The following is a 20,575-nucleotide window of genomic DNA, read 5'->3' as shown; positions in this document are numbered from 1 at the left end:
TCCCCTCTGGAACAGCCTCTAGCACACCTCGGCTAGCTCCAAGGTGGGGGCGGGGCTTGGGTGTTTTACTTCCGGATCCTACAGCTACGACAGCGGAAGCCGGAAGTGTGAGTTTCGGCAGCGGGAGAAGAGAAGGGTGACCGCAGAACCCGGACTTTCTCGGAGCGCCAGGCCCCGAGGAGTGCTCGCGGCTCGCCGTTCCTGCCCTTCTCACGTCGGACCAACTCTGCTGACAGGTGTGGTCCTCTTCCCGAAGACAGGGTACTATTGGTGGGCGTTCCGCCGCTTCCGAGACTCCCCCGGACGTCCAGGCTTCCCCCTCCCGTTGGGCCGTGGCCCATTTCTGCCGCCTGCTTATAGAGTACCGGCCAAGGAGGCCCGATGCAGGAGGCGGGTTACCTTGGCGGCGAGCGGGAGTTTCCGCCTCTTCCTCTCCGCCGCCGCCGCGGAGTCTGACCACACCCCTGCTTCGTGGATGACTCGATGTTCCGAGACATTTTCTGTTCATCAAAGTTGACTGAATTTGAGGTTGTTAAATTCTTTAAAAAGGCCCCAAATATAGTTTGGCAGCAACGTATCTTCATTTGCCTCAGTTTACTCGCTCTGCAAAAACGATTAATATCTACCCGACCTCAAACCGTTTCTGTGACTCGAGGATGGATGAGCCATCCTGACACTGTTCGAGGAACAGCGAGGAGGCCATTATAGCTGGAGCAGAGTGAGTGAGGGGAGAATACTTGGAGAGGAAGCAATGAGGGGCCAGATAGTTCAGGGCTTTGCAGGCCGTTTTAGGGCCTTTGGCTTTTACACGCAGGGCAATGAGGAACTGGTAGGGAACAGTGTAGAGGACGGATATAATCGGAATTACCTTTTAGGGTGATCTGGCCCCTGTGGGAAGAGCAACCTCTAGGGGACAAGGGTAGGAGGTTATTGCAGTAATCCAGATGAGTGGTGCTTTGGGCGTTTTACTATGAAAAATTTCAAAGACGTAAAAAGTAGAAAAAACAGTATAGTAAATCCCATGTCCTTACTGCCCAGCTTTGACAGTTGTCAACTCATGGCTAATTTTTTTAAATTCATGCTCCTGACAGTCCTCTTCCTTTATTATTTTCAATAACAGCTTTATTGTGATACAATTTTCATACCATACAATTCACCCATTTAAAGTGTACAGGTCATTGGTTTTTAGTATATTCAGAGTTGTGTAGCCATCACCACTATCTCATTCCAGAACGTTTTCATGACTCCAAAAAACCACTTGCCTCCTTAGCTATCACGCCATTACCCCATCTCTCCTAGCTGTTAAGCATCCACCAGTCTTTCTGTCTCTATGGATTTGCCTCTTCTGGACATTTCATATAAATGGAATCATACAGTATGTGGTCTTTTGTGAGTTGTTTTTTTCTTTTAGCATAATGTTTGCAAGACTCATCCATCTTGTGGCATGTGAACGTACTAGCTTTGGTTTTACTCATCAGTTGATGGACATTTGGATCATTTCCACACTTTGGCTGGTGTGAATAATGCTGCTATGAGCATTTGTGTGTGCACATGTGTTTTTGTTTCTCTCAGATAGATACCTAGCAGTTTCCCGCATTATTTTGAAGCAGATTCCTGACACCGTATCATTTCACCTGTAAATACTTCAGCATGCATCTCTAAGAAAGGATTAAGAACCACAACACCACTATCACACTTAAAAGAGTTAACATTAATTGCTTAGTGTCATCAAATAGATTCTGGGATACATTACGACAGGATTTCCTGATGCATTAGATGTGAGCTGTGAGACATAGAGAGAGGTCAAGAGGGACTCCAAGATTTTTGTCCTGGTAGCTGGACATCAGCTGACAAGAAGAAGGGCTGTAGGTGGAGCTGGCTTTTGGGGGCTGTCAGGAGTGCAATTTTAAGCTTAGTTTTGAGAGCACTACCCGATATCCATGTGGAGATGTGGAGTTTGCTATGTGTCTGGAGTTCGGGAAAGAGGTCTAATTTGGGGCATTGTTGCCATGACGATGAGGGGGTAAAGCTGTGAGGCTGCATGAACTCTGTACTGGAGTGACTGGAGGTAGAGAAGAGACCCCAGAACAGAGCCCTGGGGCACCACAACATGATGGGGTGGGTTGGTGAGGAGGATCCAATGAAAGGGCCTGAGCCAGAGCAGCCATTGAGGTGGGAAGAGAACCAGGAGAGTGGGCTTTTCTGGAAGCTCAGGGAAGGATCAGTGGCTCATCAGGTACTGCTGATGGGTTCGTGGGGGCTTCCGGTGGAGCAGTAACAGTTTATTCAGCATTAAAGCTGTCCTCTCAGCTCAGGCCTGCTCCTGCAAACTTCTGTTGGGATCGGCCTCCTCCTCCAGGTAGTCAGTCTTCTTGGGCAGAATTTAAAAGGGCTCCAGGCTAGTGCTGTCCCACATGGCCGACTTCTGTAGTTCATAAGAGAACGCAAACAGCTCTGCCTGTCTCTCTGCCGTGCTGTCTTAGGCTGCAAGCCCACCTCCCACTTTCAGATTCCTCAGCACATGTCAGATACTAGATAGCCCCTTCAGGCCCTCAGTTCCAGTGAACGCTCGTCAGGGTCTGAGTGGTGTCCTTGAAGCCCCTCTTACTAGGTGGATTAATTTCCTAGAGCTGCTGTGACAGATGACCACAAGCCAAGTGGCTAAGGCAATAGGCCTTTATCCTCCCCCAGTACTGGAGGCCAGAAGTCTGGAATCAAGGTGTCTTCAGGGCCATGCTCCCTCTCAGGCTTTAGGGGAGGATCCTTCCTGCCTCTTCCAGCTGCTGGTGGCTTCAGGCCTTCCTTGGCTTGTGGCCATGTCATTCTCGTCTCTGTCATCACGTGGCCTTCTCCGTGTCTATGTCTCTTATAGGGACAATTGTCATTGGATTTAAGGCCATTCTAATCCAGGATGATCTCATCTCAAGATCCTTCACTTACACCTGTAAAAAAACCCTTTTTCCATATAAGGTCACATTCATGGGTTATGGGGGTCAGGATGTGGACATATCCTGCTGCGGTCATCATTCAACACACTACGTGAGGTAAGGGGCCAGCATCTTCACTCCTGCACACTGACACCTCCCTCCAAAAATAATCCTCTCCGTAATTTCCCCCTCTTTTGTGAAATTCTTAACTTCAGTTTACAGCCTGAAGATAGGTCCTAAGCAGAGTTTATAACAAGTGCTGAACCATGGCCTTTCTGATCCCACGTATGGGCCTGCAACTCCTTTTGGAATGAGAGGATATGCCACCTCATAGGTTGAAAAGCCTGTTTTAAGTTCCTGTTACACTTGATAAAGTGCTCAGTGCTCTGCTTAAAGCGTGGCTCCAGAACCCCTGCCCAGACTACACTCCTTGTCCTGCAAGGTAAGAGAATTCTGCGAGGGTCTCATGGGACACCTGTGCTGCCTTTCTCCTCCAGACCCTGATTTGTTGGATGAGCAGGCCCCCCTGGAAGAGTCAGCTGTGTGAGATGGTGCAGCCCAGTGGTGGCCCGGCAGGGGACCAGGAAGTGCTGGGTGAAGAATCTTCTCTGGGGAAGCCAGCTATGCTCCACCTACCTTCTGAGCAGGGCACTCCTGAGACCTTCCAACGCTGTCTGGAGGAGAATCAAGAGCTCCGAGGTGAGGAGGGCAGCAGGTGTGCAGAGTAAAACGTCAGAGGTCCTAGCCCTGTTGGTGGGGGAGACTTCTTCCACTTATCTGTGCCTCTGTTTTTACTGGGTCTGGAGTGGGGGTGCACCTGAGAGCCAGCTAGTGATTCAAACTCAGCCACCCTCCCTTTTTATTTCAGGTTGGGTTCCCTGGACATGGAGTCTGAGATATAGATTGATGTGCAGGAAGTTTATTTAGAGAGCTCTCAGGACCAACACTGGGGAAGGGAAGGGAAGGAGAAGGGGAGGACAGGGAAGAAGTGGGGGTGGGTGGGCACAGGGAGAAGCTGGACAGCAGTGCAGTCCGACCCTACAGGGAGCTCTGGAGCTGGAGTGACCGTTCTGAGTTGTCCCACGTCGGGCCAACTGTGGTGGGGCTTTTCTGTCTCCATCCTGATCCGTCCTTAAGCGCCAGGCTATCCCGGGCGTGGCTACCGTGGGAGCAGGCCCTGCGGCTCCTGGGAGGGTGGCGTGGCCTGCCCTGGGAAGGACCTGTAGGGGAAGGGATGCTTTGGGAAAGAGGTGGGGGGGGCAGTTTCTGGTGCTGGTGGTGCGGGCGTGAGTGCGGGCCAGGCGGTGGCTCCCAGAACCATCCCATTTCTGTCTTCACCACGACCTCCACCCACTCACCTGCCATGTCCTCACTTGTTTGGGAGGGGGCAGCTTCTTCAGCTCCCAGTGGCCTGCACCATGCCCCTCAGGCGGCTCGCTGCCCTTGGGTAGGGCACATTTATGCCCGCCCTGCGTGTGACAGCACCCTGTCGTCTCCCCGCCCCCACCCCCCGCCTCGTAATCATGCTTAGAAATCTAGGGGTTGTCCTGCCACTGCTTGGTGTTGAGCAGCCCTGGCCTCTACCCACTCTTGCAGTTATGACAACCAGCAATGTCGCTAATGTTGTCGAATGTCTTGCTTTGATGGGGTCACACAAGAGTTGGCAGCCAGGTTGGGGCTGGGGAGACAGCTCACCTTCCACAACTATGTGTGTGGCCTCTGCTGATCCCCAGGGGGGTGCTCTGGCAAGAGGGACTTGGGGGCAAGAGTGTGCCAGGCTGGCTGTAGAGGGATCACGGCATCACCAGCTGCCCGCCCAGGGAGCTCAGGCTTTAGTGGCAGGTGGAGGCCTTGAAGCTGCGCGCCCTCCACCTCCGCTGCCTGAGCCGCGGTCGTGCGGCGTGTTGGCTCCTCACAGTGTTGGCTCTGCACATCTCTGTCAAATGGCTGCTGTATGTCAGACCCTGGGTCAAACTCCCAGGGCACTTGAAGGTGTCTGCCCCCAACGACGCTCAGGATTATGCCTAAGGAGGAGGGCGCAGGGGAGAGGACATAGACTTTGCTTGGAGTATTTGCGGGGGGAGCGTCATGGAAGAAGTTGTGTGTGTGTAGGGTGGGAGTGCATTTGTGCAACATGTCCAGGAGAGGGGGATCCAGAGAGAGAAGCAGATGAGTGGATGCCAGAGGCTGGGAGTGATGAGAAAGTGACTGGGAGCAGTATCAGGTTTTTTGGGGTGGGTGGTGCAAATGTTCTGGAACTAGCTAGAGGTGTAGGTGCATAGCTTTGTGAATACATAGAAACCACTGAATGACTGTGTACTTTAAAATAGTTAAAATGATGAGTTTGATGTGATGTGAGTTTTATCTCAATAGAAAAGGAAGTTGCATATGACTTGAGGCTTAGGGGTGCCTGGATGGCTCATTAAGTGTCTGCCTTCAGCTCAGGTCATGATCCCCGGGTCCTGGGATCGAGCCCTGCATCGGGCTCCCTGCTCAGCAGGAAGCCTGCTTCTCCCTCTCCCACTACCCCTGCTGGTGTTCCCTCTCTCGCTGTCTCTCTCTGTCAAATAAATAATAAAATCTTAAAAAAAATAAATGAGTTGAGGCTTAGGTGGGGGGCTGGGCAGGATTGCAACAGGTAGAGGGCGGAGGTGGGTGAGGGAGGTGTGCGTGAGGCAAGAGGGCCCGGTACAAGGGCCACACTCAGCTTTGCTCCCCTGCAGGGGAGGAGTCACATGGGGACAGTAGAGTGCAGAACGTGTCTATGGAGCTGGGCTCAGAAGCCACTGCGGTTCTAGTAAAAGAATGCTCTGTCATCAGGATTTTGACCAGAGAGTGACCCAAAGCTATTGCCTGTTGTGATCTTACAGAGTTCTATATTTGCAAGAACCTTTGTGTGTCACCGAGCAGTTTTGTCACCCCTCCATATTCTTCTACTGCCTGGGGTGTCCCTGGGTGTGGGGCTCTCCTTTCCTCAGCCTTCCGACTGCCTGGCCTTGGTGCACGCTCATCCTTCAGCCTGGTGAGGGGGGACTGGCTGTTTCGTGACTGCTCACTGTGCTCTCACCCTGTGAGGTGGCTGTATTTATCCCTGTTGAACAGGCAGATGAGGATGGGGAGGCTCAGAGAGGCCACTCATTGGGCCCCTCGAAGCCTTCTGGCCATCCCAGGCTGCCGCCAGCCGTGCCACAGGGCACTTTGCCCTGGTGGCCTTCCCCAAGAGTGCAGGTAGTTTAGGGTTTCCTGATTCTGAAGATAATGACAGAGTACCCCAGGGCAGGCAGGCTCGGCTTTGACCCGTGGCCAGAATACAAACGAGTCCGAGGTGCTTACAGAGAAAGTGGCACTTAGCACATAGTTTTAAGCGAAGCTGGTGTGTTTGGTATCTCTTTGGAGAAATTTAGGGGCTTTATCAGTAGCGTAAATAATTTTGAAAGTGTTACACAAAATAAGAGGAAGTGTTTCAAAGCCATCTCTGTGCCATGATGGGCCCGGGGAGGGGCTGGCAGGCCGCCTGCTAAGTCTCACCTCTCTGCTGTCTCCTCTGCCACCAGATGCCATCCGGCAGAGCAACCAGATGCTTCGGGAGCGCTGTGAGGAACTGCAGCGTTTCCAAGGCAGCCAGAGGAAGGAGAAGGAGTTCCTCATGCAGAAATTCCAAGAAGCCAGGAAACTGGTAGAAAGACTGAGCCTGGAGAAACTCGACCTGAGGAGGCAGAGGGAGCAGGCCCTGCAGGAGGTGGAACATCTGAAGAGATGCCAGCAGGTAGCCAGAGGGGTGGGGCAGGTCCTTTCCCAGGAGCTGGGGGGCCAGGGGCTCTCGCCACCTGTGACACCTCTCACCTGTATTCTGAAAACCATAGGGATGCCATTGTTCCCAGAGGGGACCTGTGGTCAGGGGTCCCCGAGAGCACCCTCAGACTTGATGGTTCACTAAGAGGGCTCGCAGAACTCAGAAGAGCCGTATAAGGGCTCCTTGTTACAGTTCTTACGCTTCTTTACAGTGGAAGCACACAGGTCGGAATCAGCAAGGACAAAAGGAGCACAGGGCCGGGTCCATGAGAGACCAGGCGTGAGCTTCCAGGTTCTTTGCCAGGGGAGGCGTACCGCAGTGCTGTTTCTCCCGCAGCCTTGTGTGACAGCCTGCCCGGGGCCCTGCCACCAGGGAAGCTTTGCAGATGTGAAGCTGAGAGGTGTGGCCCAGGGCCCCACCAGGAATCACACTGTCAGTACAGACTACCTGCCAGGTCCCTCAGGGAAGAGTGTGCCAGGTTCCTGGGGCAGCCATAACAAAGGACCACAAACTGGGTGGATTGAAGAAAGAGAAATGTATTGTCTCCCAGTTCTGGAAGCCAGAAGTCCAAGAGCAAGATATGGGCAAGGTTGGTGCGTTCTGGAGGCTCTGAGGGAGAACCTGTTCCGGGCTGCTTTCCCAGCCTTGGTTTGTGCCTTCAGTTCTTGGCCTCCTTTGGCTTGTAGATAAATCACTCCATGTCCCTCTCCATTGTCACATCACCTCCATGTGTGTCTGTATGTCTCTCCTCCTCCTCTTAGAAGGATGCCAGTGTTGAAGAGAAGTACAGCTGGACGTTAGGTCAGGTGGTGAGAAGAGGTTTTATTTGGTAGGTAGTGACAGCAGGGAAAGAGCTGAGCGGAGGTGCCTGGAACTTTCCAGAGTGAAGGAGGAGGAGGAGGGAGAGTGAGTCGTGAGCAGGGGCTCAAGCGGAAACTCACAAAGGGTCAGTCGGTGTAAACGCAGGAGGCGAGCTGGCAATTATGGAAGTCGGGGCTCTCTCCTGCACAGGGACTGGGATTCTGGGGCCCTTTCCTTCATGAGGATTCCTGTTCAAAGGCATCGTTCTCAGGTCCTTGAGATAGACTTTCCTGGGTATAGGAGGTACATAGACATTTCAAAGGGACAGAGGAAGGGTTCACAATTGGGAGCCCTGTTAGCAAATGATCTAAGGAAGGGAGGCGGGCACCTCTGTCCGTGGTTGGCTGAAACGGTCAAATTTGGCAGCATTGAACTTTCCTAGGTAGGCGTGCCAGTGGGTGGCTGGGTCTCCCAGGATCGCAGCCCTTGGCTGCTAGAAGCCATGTTCAAGTTTGGTCGGGTTGCTGAGTGCAGGGGTTTGGATGGAGTCAGAGTCATTTTGTGCTGATTTCATTTGTACTTCTCCACAGTCCCTGGATCTCCCACCCCCACCTCTTCTAGCATGACTTGATCATGACTTGATTGCATTTGCAAAGCCCTTGTCTCCAGATTAGGTCCCATCCACAGGTACTGGGGGTTAGGATGTGGGCATATCTTTTGGGGGCTGCCATTCAACCCATCCCAATCTTGAACAGGTGGACTCAGTGCTCTTTGCTAAATGCCTTCAGAGCATCTGTCCATGCCCTGGGAGCTACTTTCCGCTTGCCCTGGCTCACGTGGTGGGATGCTGGTTTCACAGCAGGGCAGTGCTGTTTTGCAGCTGACAAGTCCGACAGAAGTGTATATCGGAGCCACTACTTTGAAAAACTATTCAGCATTTCCTCTTCAAGTTGTAAATTCAGGTTGTACCCAACTCAGCAGGCTCACCCCAGGCACGCATCCAAGAGAAGCTCTTCTTCATTGACTGGCACCAAAACCTGGGCACAACTCAAGTGCCCATCACTGGAGAAGCCAGTAGAACCATAGGTTGGAAGTTTTTTAACAGCTTTATGAAGATAAAATTCACACACTGTAAGATTCACCCTTTTAAAGTACAGAATCCGTGGCTTTTTAGTATATTCATAGTCTTGTATAACCATTACTACTCTCTGGTTCCAAAACATTTTTATCCCACCCCCCTGCAAAAGAAACCTCATCTGACATTGGCCGTCACTCTGCATCCTCTCCCTCAGCCCCGGCACTCTCCAGTCTGCTTTCTGTCTGTGGGTTTGCCTATTCTGGACATTTCATACAAATGGAATCATACGGTATGTGCCCCTCACATCTGGTTTCTCTCACTCAGCATAAATGTTTTGAGGTTCATGCATATTGTAGTGTGTATGGGCACGTCGTTTCCTTTTATGGCTGACTGATAGTCTGGTGTATGGAGGTAGCACGTTTCACTTATCTGTTCATCAGTTGATGGACATTTGGGTCATTTCCACTCTTCAGTTGTTGTGAGTAATGCTACTAGGTGTTTCTTTTTTTTTAAGTTTTATTTATTTAAGTAATCTCTACACCCAGTGTGGAGCTTGAACTCACGACCCCGAGATGAAGATTCACATACCTTTCCGACTGAGCCAGCCAGGTGCCCCCAGCAATGCTGCTATGAATGTTTGTGTGTGGATGTGTGTTTTTGTTATCGGGTATGTACCTAAGAGTTTCCCTGTTAATTTGAAACAAATTCTAGACACTGTAGGATTTCGTCTGTAAATATTTCAGTGTGCATCTCTAAGAAAGGGCTTAAAAAAGACCTAACCACAATACCGCTATCACACTTAAAATAGTTAACATTAATCGTTTAGTGTCATCAAATCTTTCAGTGTCATCGAATAGACACAATACATTGTGCCATCAAGATATTTTAGCAGAGTTTCCTGATGTGTTAGATGTGAGCTGTGAGACACAGAGAGGAGTCAAGAGGAACTCCAAGGTTTTTGTCCTGGTAGCTGGAAGATGGACTTGCCACCAGCTGACAAGAAGGAGGGCTGTGGGTGGAGCCGGCTTTTGGGGGCTGTCAGGCGTGCCGTTCTGAGAGTGCTGCTAAATATCCAAGTGGTGGTGGGGGTATTTGCACTGTTCAGTGGGAAGACCTTCGCTGAGGTGCATTCTAGGAAGGTCCAGAACACAGTGAGGGGCTGAGCCACATGAGATATCTGGGGAAAGCATGCTTTAGAGTGGGGGGGAAAGTGTGTGCAAAGGTTCTGAGCCAGGAACATGCCTGTCATTTTCAGGGAGCACCAAAGAGGCAAACATGGCTGAAGATGTGTGGAAGTGGATGAGGAGTGGAAGGGGAGAGTCATGGTAGGGCCTGGCTATGTGGGCTTAGTAGGGCCAGTGGAAGGATTGGGGCTTTGACCCAAGTGTCACAGGGACCGTGGGGGCTGCTGTGCTAGTGTGAGACATTATCTGGTTTCCTGTTGACTGTAGAGTATGGGGGGGGTATTATGAGGTTGAATTGTGTCTTCCCAAGAGAAATGTCCACATTCTAAACCCTGTATCTCAGAACATGATCTTATTTGGAAACAGGGTCTTTGCAGGAGTAATAAAGTTAAGACGTGGTCATACTGGATTAGGATGTGTCTAAATCCAATGATTGCTGTCTTTATCAGAAGAGAAAAGGACACAAAGACGTCCAGGGAAGACAGCCATCTGATGATAGAGGCAGAGATTGGGGTGATGCATCTACGGGCTGAGGAGTGCCAAGGCCTGCTGGCACAGTTTTCCCCGCAGGCTCCTCAGAAGGCACTGACCCTGCCCACACCTTGCTGTCAGACTTCTGGTCTCCAGAACTGGGAGGCAGTACATTACTGTTGTCTTAAGCTCCCCACTTTGTGATTCTTTGTAGAAGACCCAGGAAACTCCCACAGGTGCAGGAGTGGAGGAGGAGCCCAGGTGGAAGTCATTGCAGCCCCCAGCGAGGGCTTCTGACCAGAGTGGGCACTAGCCCATGGGGTCTGTTGACAGGCATAGGTGATGTGGAGGTGTGGGGCAGGTAGCTGGATAGCTAAGCTGGGGCTCCTGAGAAGAGTCTGTCTTGGACGTGTGAATTTGGAAGCCGCTGGCCTGCAGGGGTATGGCAGGCCTGGAGACCAGACCCACGTGTGGAGATGCAGAGGCAAAGGGAAGGAGTGGCGGGCGTGGTGTGTGCGTGTGCACAGGAGGCCAGGGCAGGGGCGTGGAGGACAGGAGTGGCAGTTGCTGTGGGGGGGTCCAGCTGTGGAGGACTGAGGCGCTGACTCTGGGCTTGAGCGGCCTAATGTCGCAGGGGACCTGGTCTGGACAGTTGGATAAGGGAGACCGGGCATCAGGAAGTTCAGACAACTCTTGAGTTTTGTCAGTGGTAGAGAGGCCTTCTGGAAAGTGGCAGTCCATTTCATCTCTACTTCTGGTGGCCTTGGCTTGTGGAGGGGAGCACGTATTTTGACAGGGTCTTCAGGTCTGACCTCCCTTGGCACTGCGTCCTGCTGGCCTCAGTCCTTACAGTCTGCTTGTCTGCCTCATGAGACTCGAGGCAACTCTGTGCCCCTGTGTCTGCAGGGATGAGAAGGGGTTTGGGAAAGTGGGGTCATGGAACAGTTGCCTTGCTGAAGCTTCTGGAAGTGAGCGGTGAGGTGAGTAGTGGTGCCGGAGGCAGGAGAGAAGCCCTCCGGTGGCATGTCTTAGTCCCTGCCCTCTGTCCTGGGGCAGCATCACTGACAGGAAGTGGTTTTTTTTCTCGCAGCAGATGGCTGAGGACAAGGCCTCCGTGAAAGCCCAGGTGACATCCTTGCTGGGGGAGCTCCAAGAGAGCCAGAGTCGTTTGGAGGCTGCCACCAAGGAGCGGCAGGCTTTGGAGGGCAGGTGAGTGGGAAGGGAAAGCCCCCCGGGGGCTGCCATTCAGGTACCTGAGAAGAGTGAGGCACCTTAGCAGCCTCCGGCGGCTTCCTCTGTGAGAGGTTGGCTGTGGCGATCGCAGGGAAGGGTTTCCTGCCTCCCAGAGGAAAGCAGGTGCTCTGCATAAAGCGCCTTGTTGTGCCAACAGTCCAGGCACAGGGACCACCCTCAGTCAGGAAACTGTCATGTTGGCGTAGGGGACTCGTGCCAGCCTGCTGCCCAAGTGCCATCCAAGGGCCAAGTTCGCAAGTGGTCTGCTGAAGCTAGTGGCTAGACGGGCTCTTTTCTGCAAAGTGGGGTTTCCGTAGGTGGGATGCTTGGGTCAGAGGACACAGATGTCTCCTGGGCTCCCGTGCCGCCGGGGTGCTGCCCTCCAGGGAGAAAGGCGAGCCCCCCCCCCCCGACAGCGGGTGCAGCCCTCCCGGCGTGGTAGGTGGTGAGGGGGCGTTGGGCGGCGCCACGGCTGCCTGCCTGCAGGAGGGGAGGAGGAGGGGAGCAGGCAGGAGTTCTCCGTCGTCAGAGATACCAGAGACCATGTGGACGCGCTTCCGTCTAGAAAACGGAGTGTGAGGAAAGGCATCGCTTTTGCGATGGGCTCGCCGCATTCTCCTGTTTTCCCCTGTGTACTCTTCTGTGCCTCCAGCTTCCTAAATCACGTGCATCATTTTTAGGACCATCCGGTATCTTTTCTGCGTGTCTTTTTTTGTGTACATGAAAGAAACCGCTGGAGGCCACTTTGGTCCGTTTGAGACCCTGCATGGACGTTTACATCGGCATCTTTGGGCTCTAGGGCAGCGGCCTTTTGTAAGCCTCCCCCTTGTGGTTGGCCACATAAATGCTGAGCCGAAGAGCTTGGACACAAAAGCCTTGCTTGCCTCTGAGGGCATTCAGTGTGGCCATTCGAAGAGCTTCCCACTTCATACACATGGAGGCCCCCTGAGCCTTGGGCCTGTCCTGTCGGAATGGCACTCCCCCTTGTTCCAAGGCCCCGGGCAGGCAGCAGCCCCATCTGGTGATGACGACGTCAGATCACAGATGGAAATGTGCTCAGTGTATTTGGACAGGTGTGGAGAAACAGTGAGAGCAGTGACCATCCCCAGCAGCCCCCACCCCCCAGAAGCAGCCCGCGTCGCCTCTGCAGTGGAGACCACGGAGGGCCTTGGGCCAGCAGGATGACCTGGCTGGAGCCTGGGACTGGAGACCTGGGGAGCTGTGGGAAGATAGGAGAGCAGGGCTCAGAGCCTGGGGGCTGTGGGGGCTCCAGGTGGGCAGAGGCGAGCTGTGGCAGCCGTGGCCGTCAGCCAGCCAGGCAGGCGGGAGGCTCCTCTTCTAGGTGTGAGCTGTTGAGATGGGTCAGCTGCCTTCTTGCCACTTCTAGAATGCAGACTGGGAGGGAAAGAGTGCCCTCAAGGTGGCTCTCTGTGGTTGTCCCATGTCTGGTAACAGTGCTTCCGCCCTGACACCCGACAGCCTCCTCCTTTCTCACACTGAATTGGCTCTGGGTTAGCGGGACCTTCGGAGCCCCTCCCGTGCCCGCGCTCTCCCCACAGACCGCAGAGCTTCTCGAGCTTCTAGAGCCCCCTCCCCTGACTTCCGCCTCCCTTCAGCCATCGGGCAGCGGGCGGGCATCCCGCGAGCACCCCGGCGACCCCGCTTCTGCCGGGGACCCCACCGTGACCTCCGCCTTCCCCCGTGCCAGGGCCCGGGCTGCCAGCGAGCAGGCCCGGCAGCTGGAGAGCGAGCGGGAGGCGCTGCAGCAGCAGCACAGCGTGCAGGTGGACCAGCTGCGCATGCAGAGCCAGAGCGTGGAGGCGGCCCTGCGCATGGAGCGCCAGGCTGCCTCGGAGGAGAAGTGAGTGGCTTTGTGCCCGCAGGAGGGGCAGAGACCGGAGAGCCGGCCGCGGCCTGCTCTCCGTCAGGGAGCCCTTCCGCGGACTCTCCCTTACCATTATGACACCGAGATGATCCATCTTTGATACGATAGTGCGTGCTCTCTGGCCCACATTTGGATCCCCCGTTTGGCCCACGTGTTGTCCGCTCCCGGACCCTGCATTGCTTTCGTTGGCATGCCTTTGAGTCTCCTTTACTTGAGAACAGTTCTCCTGTCTCTGTTTTTCATGAAGTTGACTTTTTTTGAAGAGCACAGGACGGTTCCACCTTACTACAGACATTTTTTATTTTTAAAAATGTTCGCCTTCAGAAAAAGGATGCTAAGCATGTCGTGAAGCCTGCCTCGGAGCTGATGGCCTCTAAGGCACAAATGCCCCCAGGAAGCCCCTTTCTGGTCTGTGGACCTGACCACAGACCACCCCTGAAGGGGGTGGGGTTGCAAGCAGAAACACTGTGGCTGGAGCAGTGTAGTTTCTCCAGCAAAGGCTCCTTTTCCTTAGGCGGAAGCTGGCCCAGCTACAGGTGGCCTATCACCAGCTCTTCCAAGAGTATGACAACCACATCAAGAGCAGCATGGTGAGCAGTGAGCGAAACCGAGTGAGTATGGTGGGCATGTCCCTGAGACTGTCTAGGACTGACTTTGCCTTGGTTCCTCTCCTTGCGGCCTAGAAACAGAAGAGTATGGGTCCTACTTCCCCAAATTTAGGACTATTGGAGCTCGAGTTCTTATCTGAAGACTTGACAGAATTGGATTTGGGGAGGGATGCTTGACTTGTCCTAGAGCTTCGTCAAGGTCGCAGTGTGACAGCTCAGGGCACAATGTGCGGAGACCGGGATCCTTGGGCCGTGCTGCTTGCGGCCTGCAGTCGACTGGGCTGGGCCTCTGGATGCTCTCTCTGTGGCCTGGGAACATGCCTGTCTCCATGGCCAGTCCCTCCTGCCAGCTCGGCTCCTGGCTCAGATTTCTCAGAGCCAAGGTAAGGCCCAGAATGCTTCTATCACACTGTTGAAGGTGGCTGGGAGCCTTTTTCTGGTTTGTTCTTATCAGGCCTATACTGCGTGCAGCTTCTAGTGATCATATTTTAAGAAGGATGCTGTCAGACATGAGTGTACCCAGAGGAGACTTGTAAGGGTGGAGTGTTAGTGCGGGAGACCAGCTCAGTGTGGAGGGGATGGCCTCAGGAGGGAGTATGGCCCTATCCCTTGAAGGGTTGGAGGCGGGCTGTCTGGCTGGGGAATCTGGGAAGGGAGTGTTGGCTTGGGTGGGAAGGTGTGCCACTTGACCTCAGAGGTCCCCTCTACCCTCTGCCTTTCCTGTGCCCTGCCATGTTGACATCTTGCGGTCAGCGTCACTCCAGCAGTGGCCAGCGGGGCCTGTCTTTCATCGCTTTTGGTTCTTCTCACCTGGTGCAGCAACTGGCCTGGTGGTGGCCTGGCGTCTGCCCTGGGCTAGCTTGGGCTCCCTCAGTCCCCCTTGCCCATTTCTAGGGAATGCAGCTGGAGGATCTCAAGCTGCAGCTCCAGCAGGCCGAGGAGGCCCTGGTGGCCAAGCAGGAAGTGATTGACAAGCTGAAGGAAGAGGCTGAGCAGCACAAGATGGTGATGGAGACTGTCCCGGTGCTAAAGGCTCAGGTGAGGGTCCTCATCTGTGGCCTGCTGCTGGCACTGGCACCTGCTGTGTCTGGGGTGTCAGTTTGCGGTGGCTTCTCGGAGGCCCTTTGAGCCCCCTGTGCTGGTCCTTGATCTCTCAGTGCACTTGGGGGTGACTTTCTCTGTGCCACGGGGTTTGGGAGGGCAGGAGCTGGCTCTTCCTCATCCCCCAGCACGGAATATCCAATGAATGGCCAAAAGATGGCGGGCGCGCCCCTCTCTTGGCTTTGTTTGCCAGGCGGATATCTACAAGGCAGACTTCCAGGCCGAGAGGCAGGCCCGGGAGAAACTGGCTGAGAAGAAGGAGTTCCTGCAGGAGCAGCTGGAGCAGCTGCAGAGGGAGTACAGCAGGCTGAAGGCCAGCTGTCAGGAGTCAGCCAGGTGGGCCTTGGAGTCCATACCCACGAGGAGTGGGAGTGGGTGCCGGGGGTCTCCAGTAGCGATCACATGGGGCTGTCGGGTTACCGTGAGCTGGCTCTCCCTCTCCCCTCCTCCTGCCCTGTCCTTCCGCTGGCTCTGTGTACGCTTGTTAATTGGACAGTTTCTCTTCTCAAAGGATTGAAGATCTTAGGAAGCGGCATGTGGAGGTCTCCCAGGCCCCCTTACCCCCCACCCCAGGTGAGTGAGCTGTGGGAGGAGGGGTGAAGAGAGCAGGGTGTTAGAGAAAGTCCCATCTCAACTCCCCAGGGCTGCCCTCCAGAGTGTAGTACTCCCTCGGGGCGGGGGGGCAGGGGGAGCAGAGGGGAGGACCTAGTGGTGGTGACCCGTGGTCGGACCCGACAGTCCTATCAAGTCTCAGTACTTTCTGCCACCTGCCCTCTTTCTCCAGCTCACCCTTCCTTTCACCTGGCCCTGCCCAGCCAGAGGAGAAGCCCGCCCGAGGAGCCACCTGACTTCTGTTGCCCCAAGTGCCAGTATCAGGCTCCTGATATGGACACCCTGCAGATACATGTCATGGAGTGCATCGAGTAGGGGCTGCCTGCGGGGGACCGGCACAGGACAGCGCGCTCTGTGCTTTGCCGCCTGCCCACTCCTGACTTATGGGCTAGGTGACAGAACGGGCTACTTCTGTGAGCTCCACGAGCTAGCTCTAGGACCTATGCTTCAGTTCCCCCATCCGCTGGTCTGCCTCTGTTAGGGTACATGGAACCCACTCGGCCTCATGCTCTGCTCTTCTTGTTTGTTCCGTCTGCTTGAACCGCTTGCCTCTGGGGCTCCCTCTCTTTGTGCCTCCACGGGCAAAGTCAAGAATCAAGGCCAGGGCTCTTTGAGAACTGCTCAAGCCAACGTGGGCAGAAGCCTTTCCTCTCATGCGAGCTCCCATGCATCGTGGTGCCAGTGCCCTCGGGGGCCGTGTACTATTCCGTGCGGAGGCTGTGCCGCCAGTAGGTGTAAGCCGTCTACTTGTGCGGAACATTTGGGTTGTTGCCACTCTTTTATTGTCACAAAGGAGGCTGCAGCAAACATTCTTGCGCATCACTTACGTGTATCTTTGGGTCAGATTCTTAGAAGCTCTTTCCTTTTCCTAACACCACAGCATGCTCTTGCCCTCCCCGAGCGTTTTCCTGCCGCAGTGGTGGTGGCTGTGTTTCATCACGTTCCAGAAGCTTGTGATGCTGTTCCCTGCACCAACCCCAAATGCCCCACCCAGCCTTGTGAAGGGAAGCCTCTTGGTGACGATTGGCAGATTATGAACAGTAGAGGGCTCCTTACTGTTGTTTTGCAAGATTCTGGATGTTTCCTTGTTGTCAAAGTCAAAGGCCTTAAGCCTGCGATTGTCAGGAAAGGTCGTTGGAAGTGGAGGAAGAATGCCCTGGCCTCCCCTGGCCCTCCTCCGTCCTCCCATGGTTGGGAATGGGATGTCGCTGAATACAGCCTGGCTGGCAGCCCATTCTGAAGAGTCTGGGCCGATGGCTTGCCTGGCATGTGCGGGAGTGGGAGCAGCTTCTCCAGTTCCTGGAGGTCAGATGTCTACGCAGATGGTTGTCCTTTGGGAAGGTGTTAAAGGCACAGACAGGCTCCTCACTTCTGGGTGCTGTGCCCCAATCCTGATCCTGTAGTTTTTCTGCAAGAGCACTTTTAGTTTTGGGGGGATGTATGAATTTCCCGCAGCCACTGTAACAGATGATCGACTTGGTGGCTTAAAACAACAGGAATTCATTCTTTCGTGGTTGTGAAATCGGTGGCAGGGTTGGTTTCTTCTGGAGGTACTGAGGGAGCATTCGTTCCAGGCCTCTCTCCCAGCCTCTGGGGGTGGCCCTTGGTGTTCTTGGCTGGATGCGTCACCCCATTCTCTGCCTCCATGGTTACATGGTGTTTTCCTCTTCCTGACTGTGTCTTCTCTTCTTGTTGCTTATAAGGACACCAGTCACTGGATTTAGGGCCCACCTGCATCGTCCAGGATGAGCTCCTTTTGAGATCCTTATCTTCATTAGATCCACAGACTCTTTTTCCAACTCAGGTCATAATCACAAATTCTGGGCATTAGGACGTGCCATATCTTTTGGGCCACCATTCAGCCCAGCACAGGGCCATCTTCTGGAGCACACAGACTAGAACAAATTCAGTTCAAGACCGGTGTCTCCAGGACCAGCAGCTCCGTCGGAGGGGCTTGTCCCCTGGGGTGATGGTGGCCCCTGTAGAGGCACTGGGTGCTCTGTGGTAAGGAAAGCTGGTTTGTTGGGGGTCAGGCCCTTGCAGGCGTGGGGACTGCTGCTCCATAGGACATCTTGTCTCCAGCTGGCCACCAGCGCCAGGAGAAAGAAGGCTGTAGGCTGCGATGGGCCAGAACTGTTCAGCTCATCGATGCCCTGGCTGACAGCCACCAGCTGTGTAGGAATGGGCTTCGTGCTTTATTAGGGAAGTGGACAAAGTCCTGTGGGAGCCCTTCTCTGACTGGCTTCCTCTTCTGAAAGGGAGGTGAAAGGAAGGAGATGAGACCCAGGAGTAGTAAGAGGCAGGCGTTCTCTTCCTGGGGAGCTTTCCTCGGGTTCTGGCGACAGTAGCCGGGAGCTTTTCCAGATGTTCGTGCCTGGGCCCCGGGCCGGCTGAGTCAGGGTCTGCGTGCAGGACCAAGCGTTGGCTGGGAACCATTGCTCTTTTGAAGCTTCCCTTCCTGGGGTGCTCTTGCTCCCTACCTCCTTATAGCACCCTGTAGGACCAACTGTACACGAGACACCAAGGACTTTAAACCAGGCCATTCACTTAGAAGTGAGGGATTCTGCTTTCGCCCCTTCTGACTTGACTTAGATTGGGCTTCCAGAATAAGTGGTTGGATCCCTTCTGTGAGGGAAGCAGCCTGCCTACCTAATGACCTGTGGCCCCTTGACCTTCACAACCCTGGGTTTGGGAGGCAGAGACAGCTAGAAGCACATCCCGCTGAAACCCGTGTCATTTGTTGCTCATACAACAGCATTTCTAGTTGCGCATACAACACTGTACGCCCTCTGTTACCCGCTGGCCAATGCTTAAGAGAAATCCGGTGACCAATAAAAGAAGCACAATAAGAAAGCATTTCTCCCTCGCTAGTAGCTAAAACACAGACTCCAACTAGACGAAAAGTGATGTGAAACAAGGAACAAATGAAGACTTACGGCGCCCTGCCAGCAAGGTGCAGGGGGACGGGCCTGAGCTGGCACCCCCCGCGTGGGGGCCGGTTTAGCAGGATGGAACATGGTGACTCGCATCGGAGAGGGGCTCGCTGCACCGTCGCCGGTGGCTGCCAAAGACTGGGCTGAACACGGGTCTGGGCTCCTGGATTATGCTGACCTGCGCAGCCGGTGTTGCAAGCATCTGCTCATGTGGAGCACGCTCTATAGCATGTTGACGGGAAGAAGCCAGTAGACAATGATGTATGACGTGTGACCACAATAAAACAGTGAAAGCAGCCTCTGCACACCCTGCTACCGTTGGGATGGATGGGGGTGGTAGGGTTGCTGGTAATTCAGTTTTCCTTTTGTATTTCCGTGGTTTCTAAATGGCTGTAATTTGCATGTATTACTTGGATACGTAGAACATCCATGTTACGCCAGAGTTGGCCTGACGTTAGCGTAGCACTGAGGTGTTGTCTGCTAGCAGCTGAGAAAAGAATGCACCGTTGCAGGACTGTCAAGGAATCATCTCGGGGGTCGACTTGATGCTTCTGGGGTGTATTTGCTGGGGCTGCTGTGACAGAGTGCCACAGGCTGGGCAGCTCAAGCAACAGAAATGTCTTGTGTCCCTGTTCTGGAGGCGGGAAGTGCAAGAGCCAGGAGTTGGCAGGGTCGGTCCCTTCTGAGGGCCACGAGGGAAGGAGCTGCTCCAGGCCTGTCTCCTTGGCATGTAGATGGCAGCCTTCTCCCTGTGTCTTCATGTGGCCTTCCCTCTGTGTGCGTCTGTTTCCAGTTTTGCCCTTGACATTAGGACACAGTCCTGTTGGATTGGGGCCCACCCTCGTGACCTCGTGATAACTGCCCCTCTCTAAAGGCCGTGTCTCCAAATAAAGTCACGTTCTGAGGCCCTAGGGCCTAGGATGCCCACATTCCTTGTGGGGTAGGGGGACGTGTTTCAACCCATAACCTGTGGGTAGCCTAGCCCCGTTTTTTGCGGCCATGAGTCTGCAGCCCTAGCCTGCATTATGAGTAGGAGGCCTTCAGTTGCCTGCTGACCATTGACATGTTACAAAGGTGACAGGGCTGAGCTGGCTTCCCTGACTGAGGACTGGGTCCTGCCACGGGATAGCAACAGTCTGAACAGAGCTGCCATGTTCTCACACTCGTGCTTCTGTGAGGTGGGGTGAGCAGCAGGCAGCACTTCGGGAGAGGACACGGGCACCCGGGCACCCGAGGAGGCCTCCCTGGGCCCGTCTGACGGTGGCCTGCCGACTGGGCCTTCTGGAGCCTCAGCCTCCACACCCATAAAATAACATCAGAGCTTTGGCTTCCATTTGAGTAGCTACTGAGAGCCGGATGTAGTCTGCGTGCTTTTCCACGACGATGGACAGGGCGGAGGAAATGAGACAGGTTTCAGTAGCGGTCCTTTTCAGGACGGGGGTATGGCTGCCTCACGGTTTCCGCGATTCCCCAAGATTCATTTTGTACCTCCTCCAAAGCCATGTAACAGCTGAATAATAAGTAGCTGAGCAGTGTTTTTTGTTTTTGAGCATTTTTTTAAGAAGTTACTCTGCATTTCTAGAGCTCCATTTTATATAACAGGTACCTTATGTAGTAAATATTATGTCTATTAATTCACATCATCAGGGTTCCACCTGCTTTACTTTCTTCTCATTTTCTTCTTTTCCTTTTTTCTTCATTCTTTCTCTTTCATCTGTTGGAAGTCCTTGTGGAAGAAGAAAACAAGCTGTCCTATAGTTCTCGCTAGTAATAAGCAGCCCTGGGTATCTGAGCAAGTAGATTTGAATTGCTAAAATAAGTGTGGTGGAATAAGATCAGAATCCACTGTGAATTTAAGTGAAGGCTGTTCAAAAATGCTTCTTTAAAACTGGTTCTTGGGTCACCTGGCCAGTTCAGTCAGAAGAGCATGGGACTCTTGGTCTTGGGGT

At 53.9% G+C, this 20,575-nt stretch overlaps 1 protein-coding gene across 3 annotated transcripts; it reads left to right on the top strand.

Annotated features, from left to right (window-relative positions):
- Positions 1-37: 37 nt before the first annotated feature.
- On the top strand, positions 38-20,161 carry IKBKG (inhibitor of nuclear factor kappa B kinase regulatory subunit gamma). Of its 3 annotated transcripts, none has more exons than XM_087859785.1 (10): positions 38-236; positions 3,425-3,626; positions 6,482-6,693; positions 11,348-11,463; positions 13,196-13,348; positions 13,887-13,983; positions 14,875-15,018; positions 15,275-15,417; positions 15,593-15,654; positions 15,866-20,161. In XM_087859785.1, exons 2-10 carry the CDS (start codon positions 3,440-3,442, stop codon positions 16,006-16,008), a joined length of 1,257 nt encoding a protein of 418 aa, XP_087715911.1. In that variant the 5' UTR covers positions 38-236; positions 3,425-3,439; the 3' UTR covers positions 16,009-20,161. The 3 variants fall into 3 exon arrangements, with proteins under 3 accessions (XP_087715911.1, XP_087715912.1, XP_087715910.1); XM_087859786.1 differs by having other exon boundaries at positions 41-236; positions 11,345-11,463; positions 13,887-13,962; XM_087859784.1 differs by having other exon boundaries at positions 43-236; positions 11,345-11,463.
- The last annotated feature ends 414 nt before the right edge of the window (positions 20,162-20,575 follow it).

Source organism: Ursus americanus, chromosome X (genome assembly GCF_024610735.1).
Source record: "Ursus americanus isolate L20-20 chromosome X, mUrsAme1.1.p, whole genome shotgun sequence".
Taxonomy (NCBI): domain Eukaryota; kingdom Metazoa; phylum Chordata; class Mammalia; order Carnivora; family Ursidae; genus Ursus; species Ursus americanus.
This window is presented reverse-complemented; position numbering and strand designations above follow the sequence as displayed.

Coding starts and splice junctions, on each gene's coding strand:
- IKBKG (XM_087859784.1), top strand. CDS start 3,440: ATGAGCAGGCCCCCCTGGAAGAGTCAGCTGTGTGAGATGGTGCAGCCC. Junction 6,694..11,344: donor ATCTGAAGAGATGCCAGCAG/GTAGCCAGAGGG, acceptor TTTTTCTCGCAG/CAGATGGCTGAGGACAAGGC. Junction 15,418..15,592: donor AGCTGTCAGGAGTCAGCCAG/GTGGGCCTTGGA, acceptor CTCTTCTCAAAG/GATTGAAGATCTTAGGAAGC.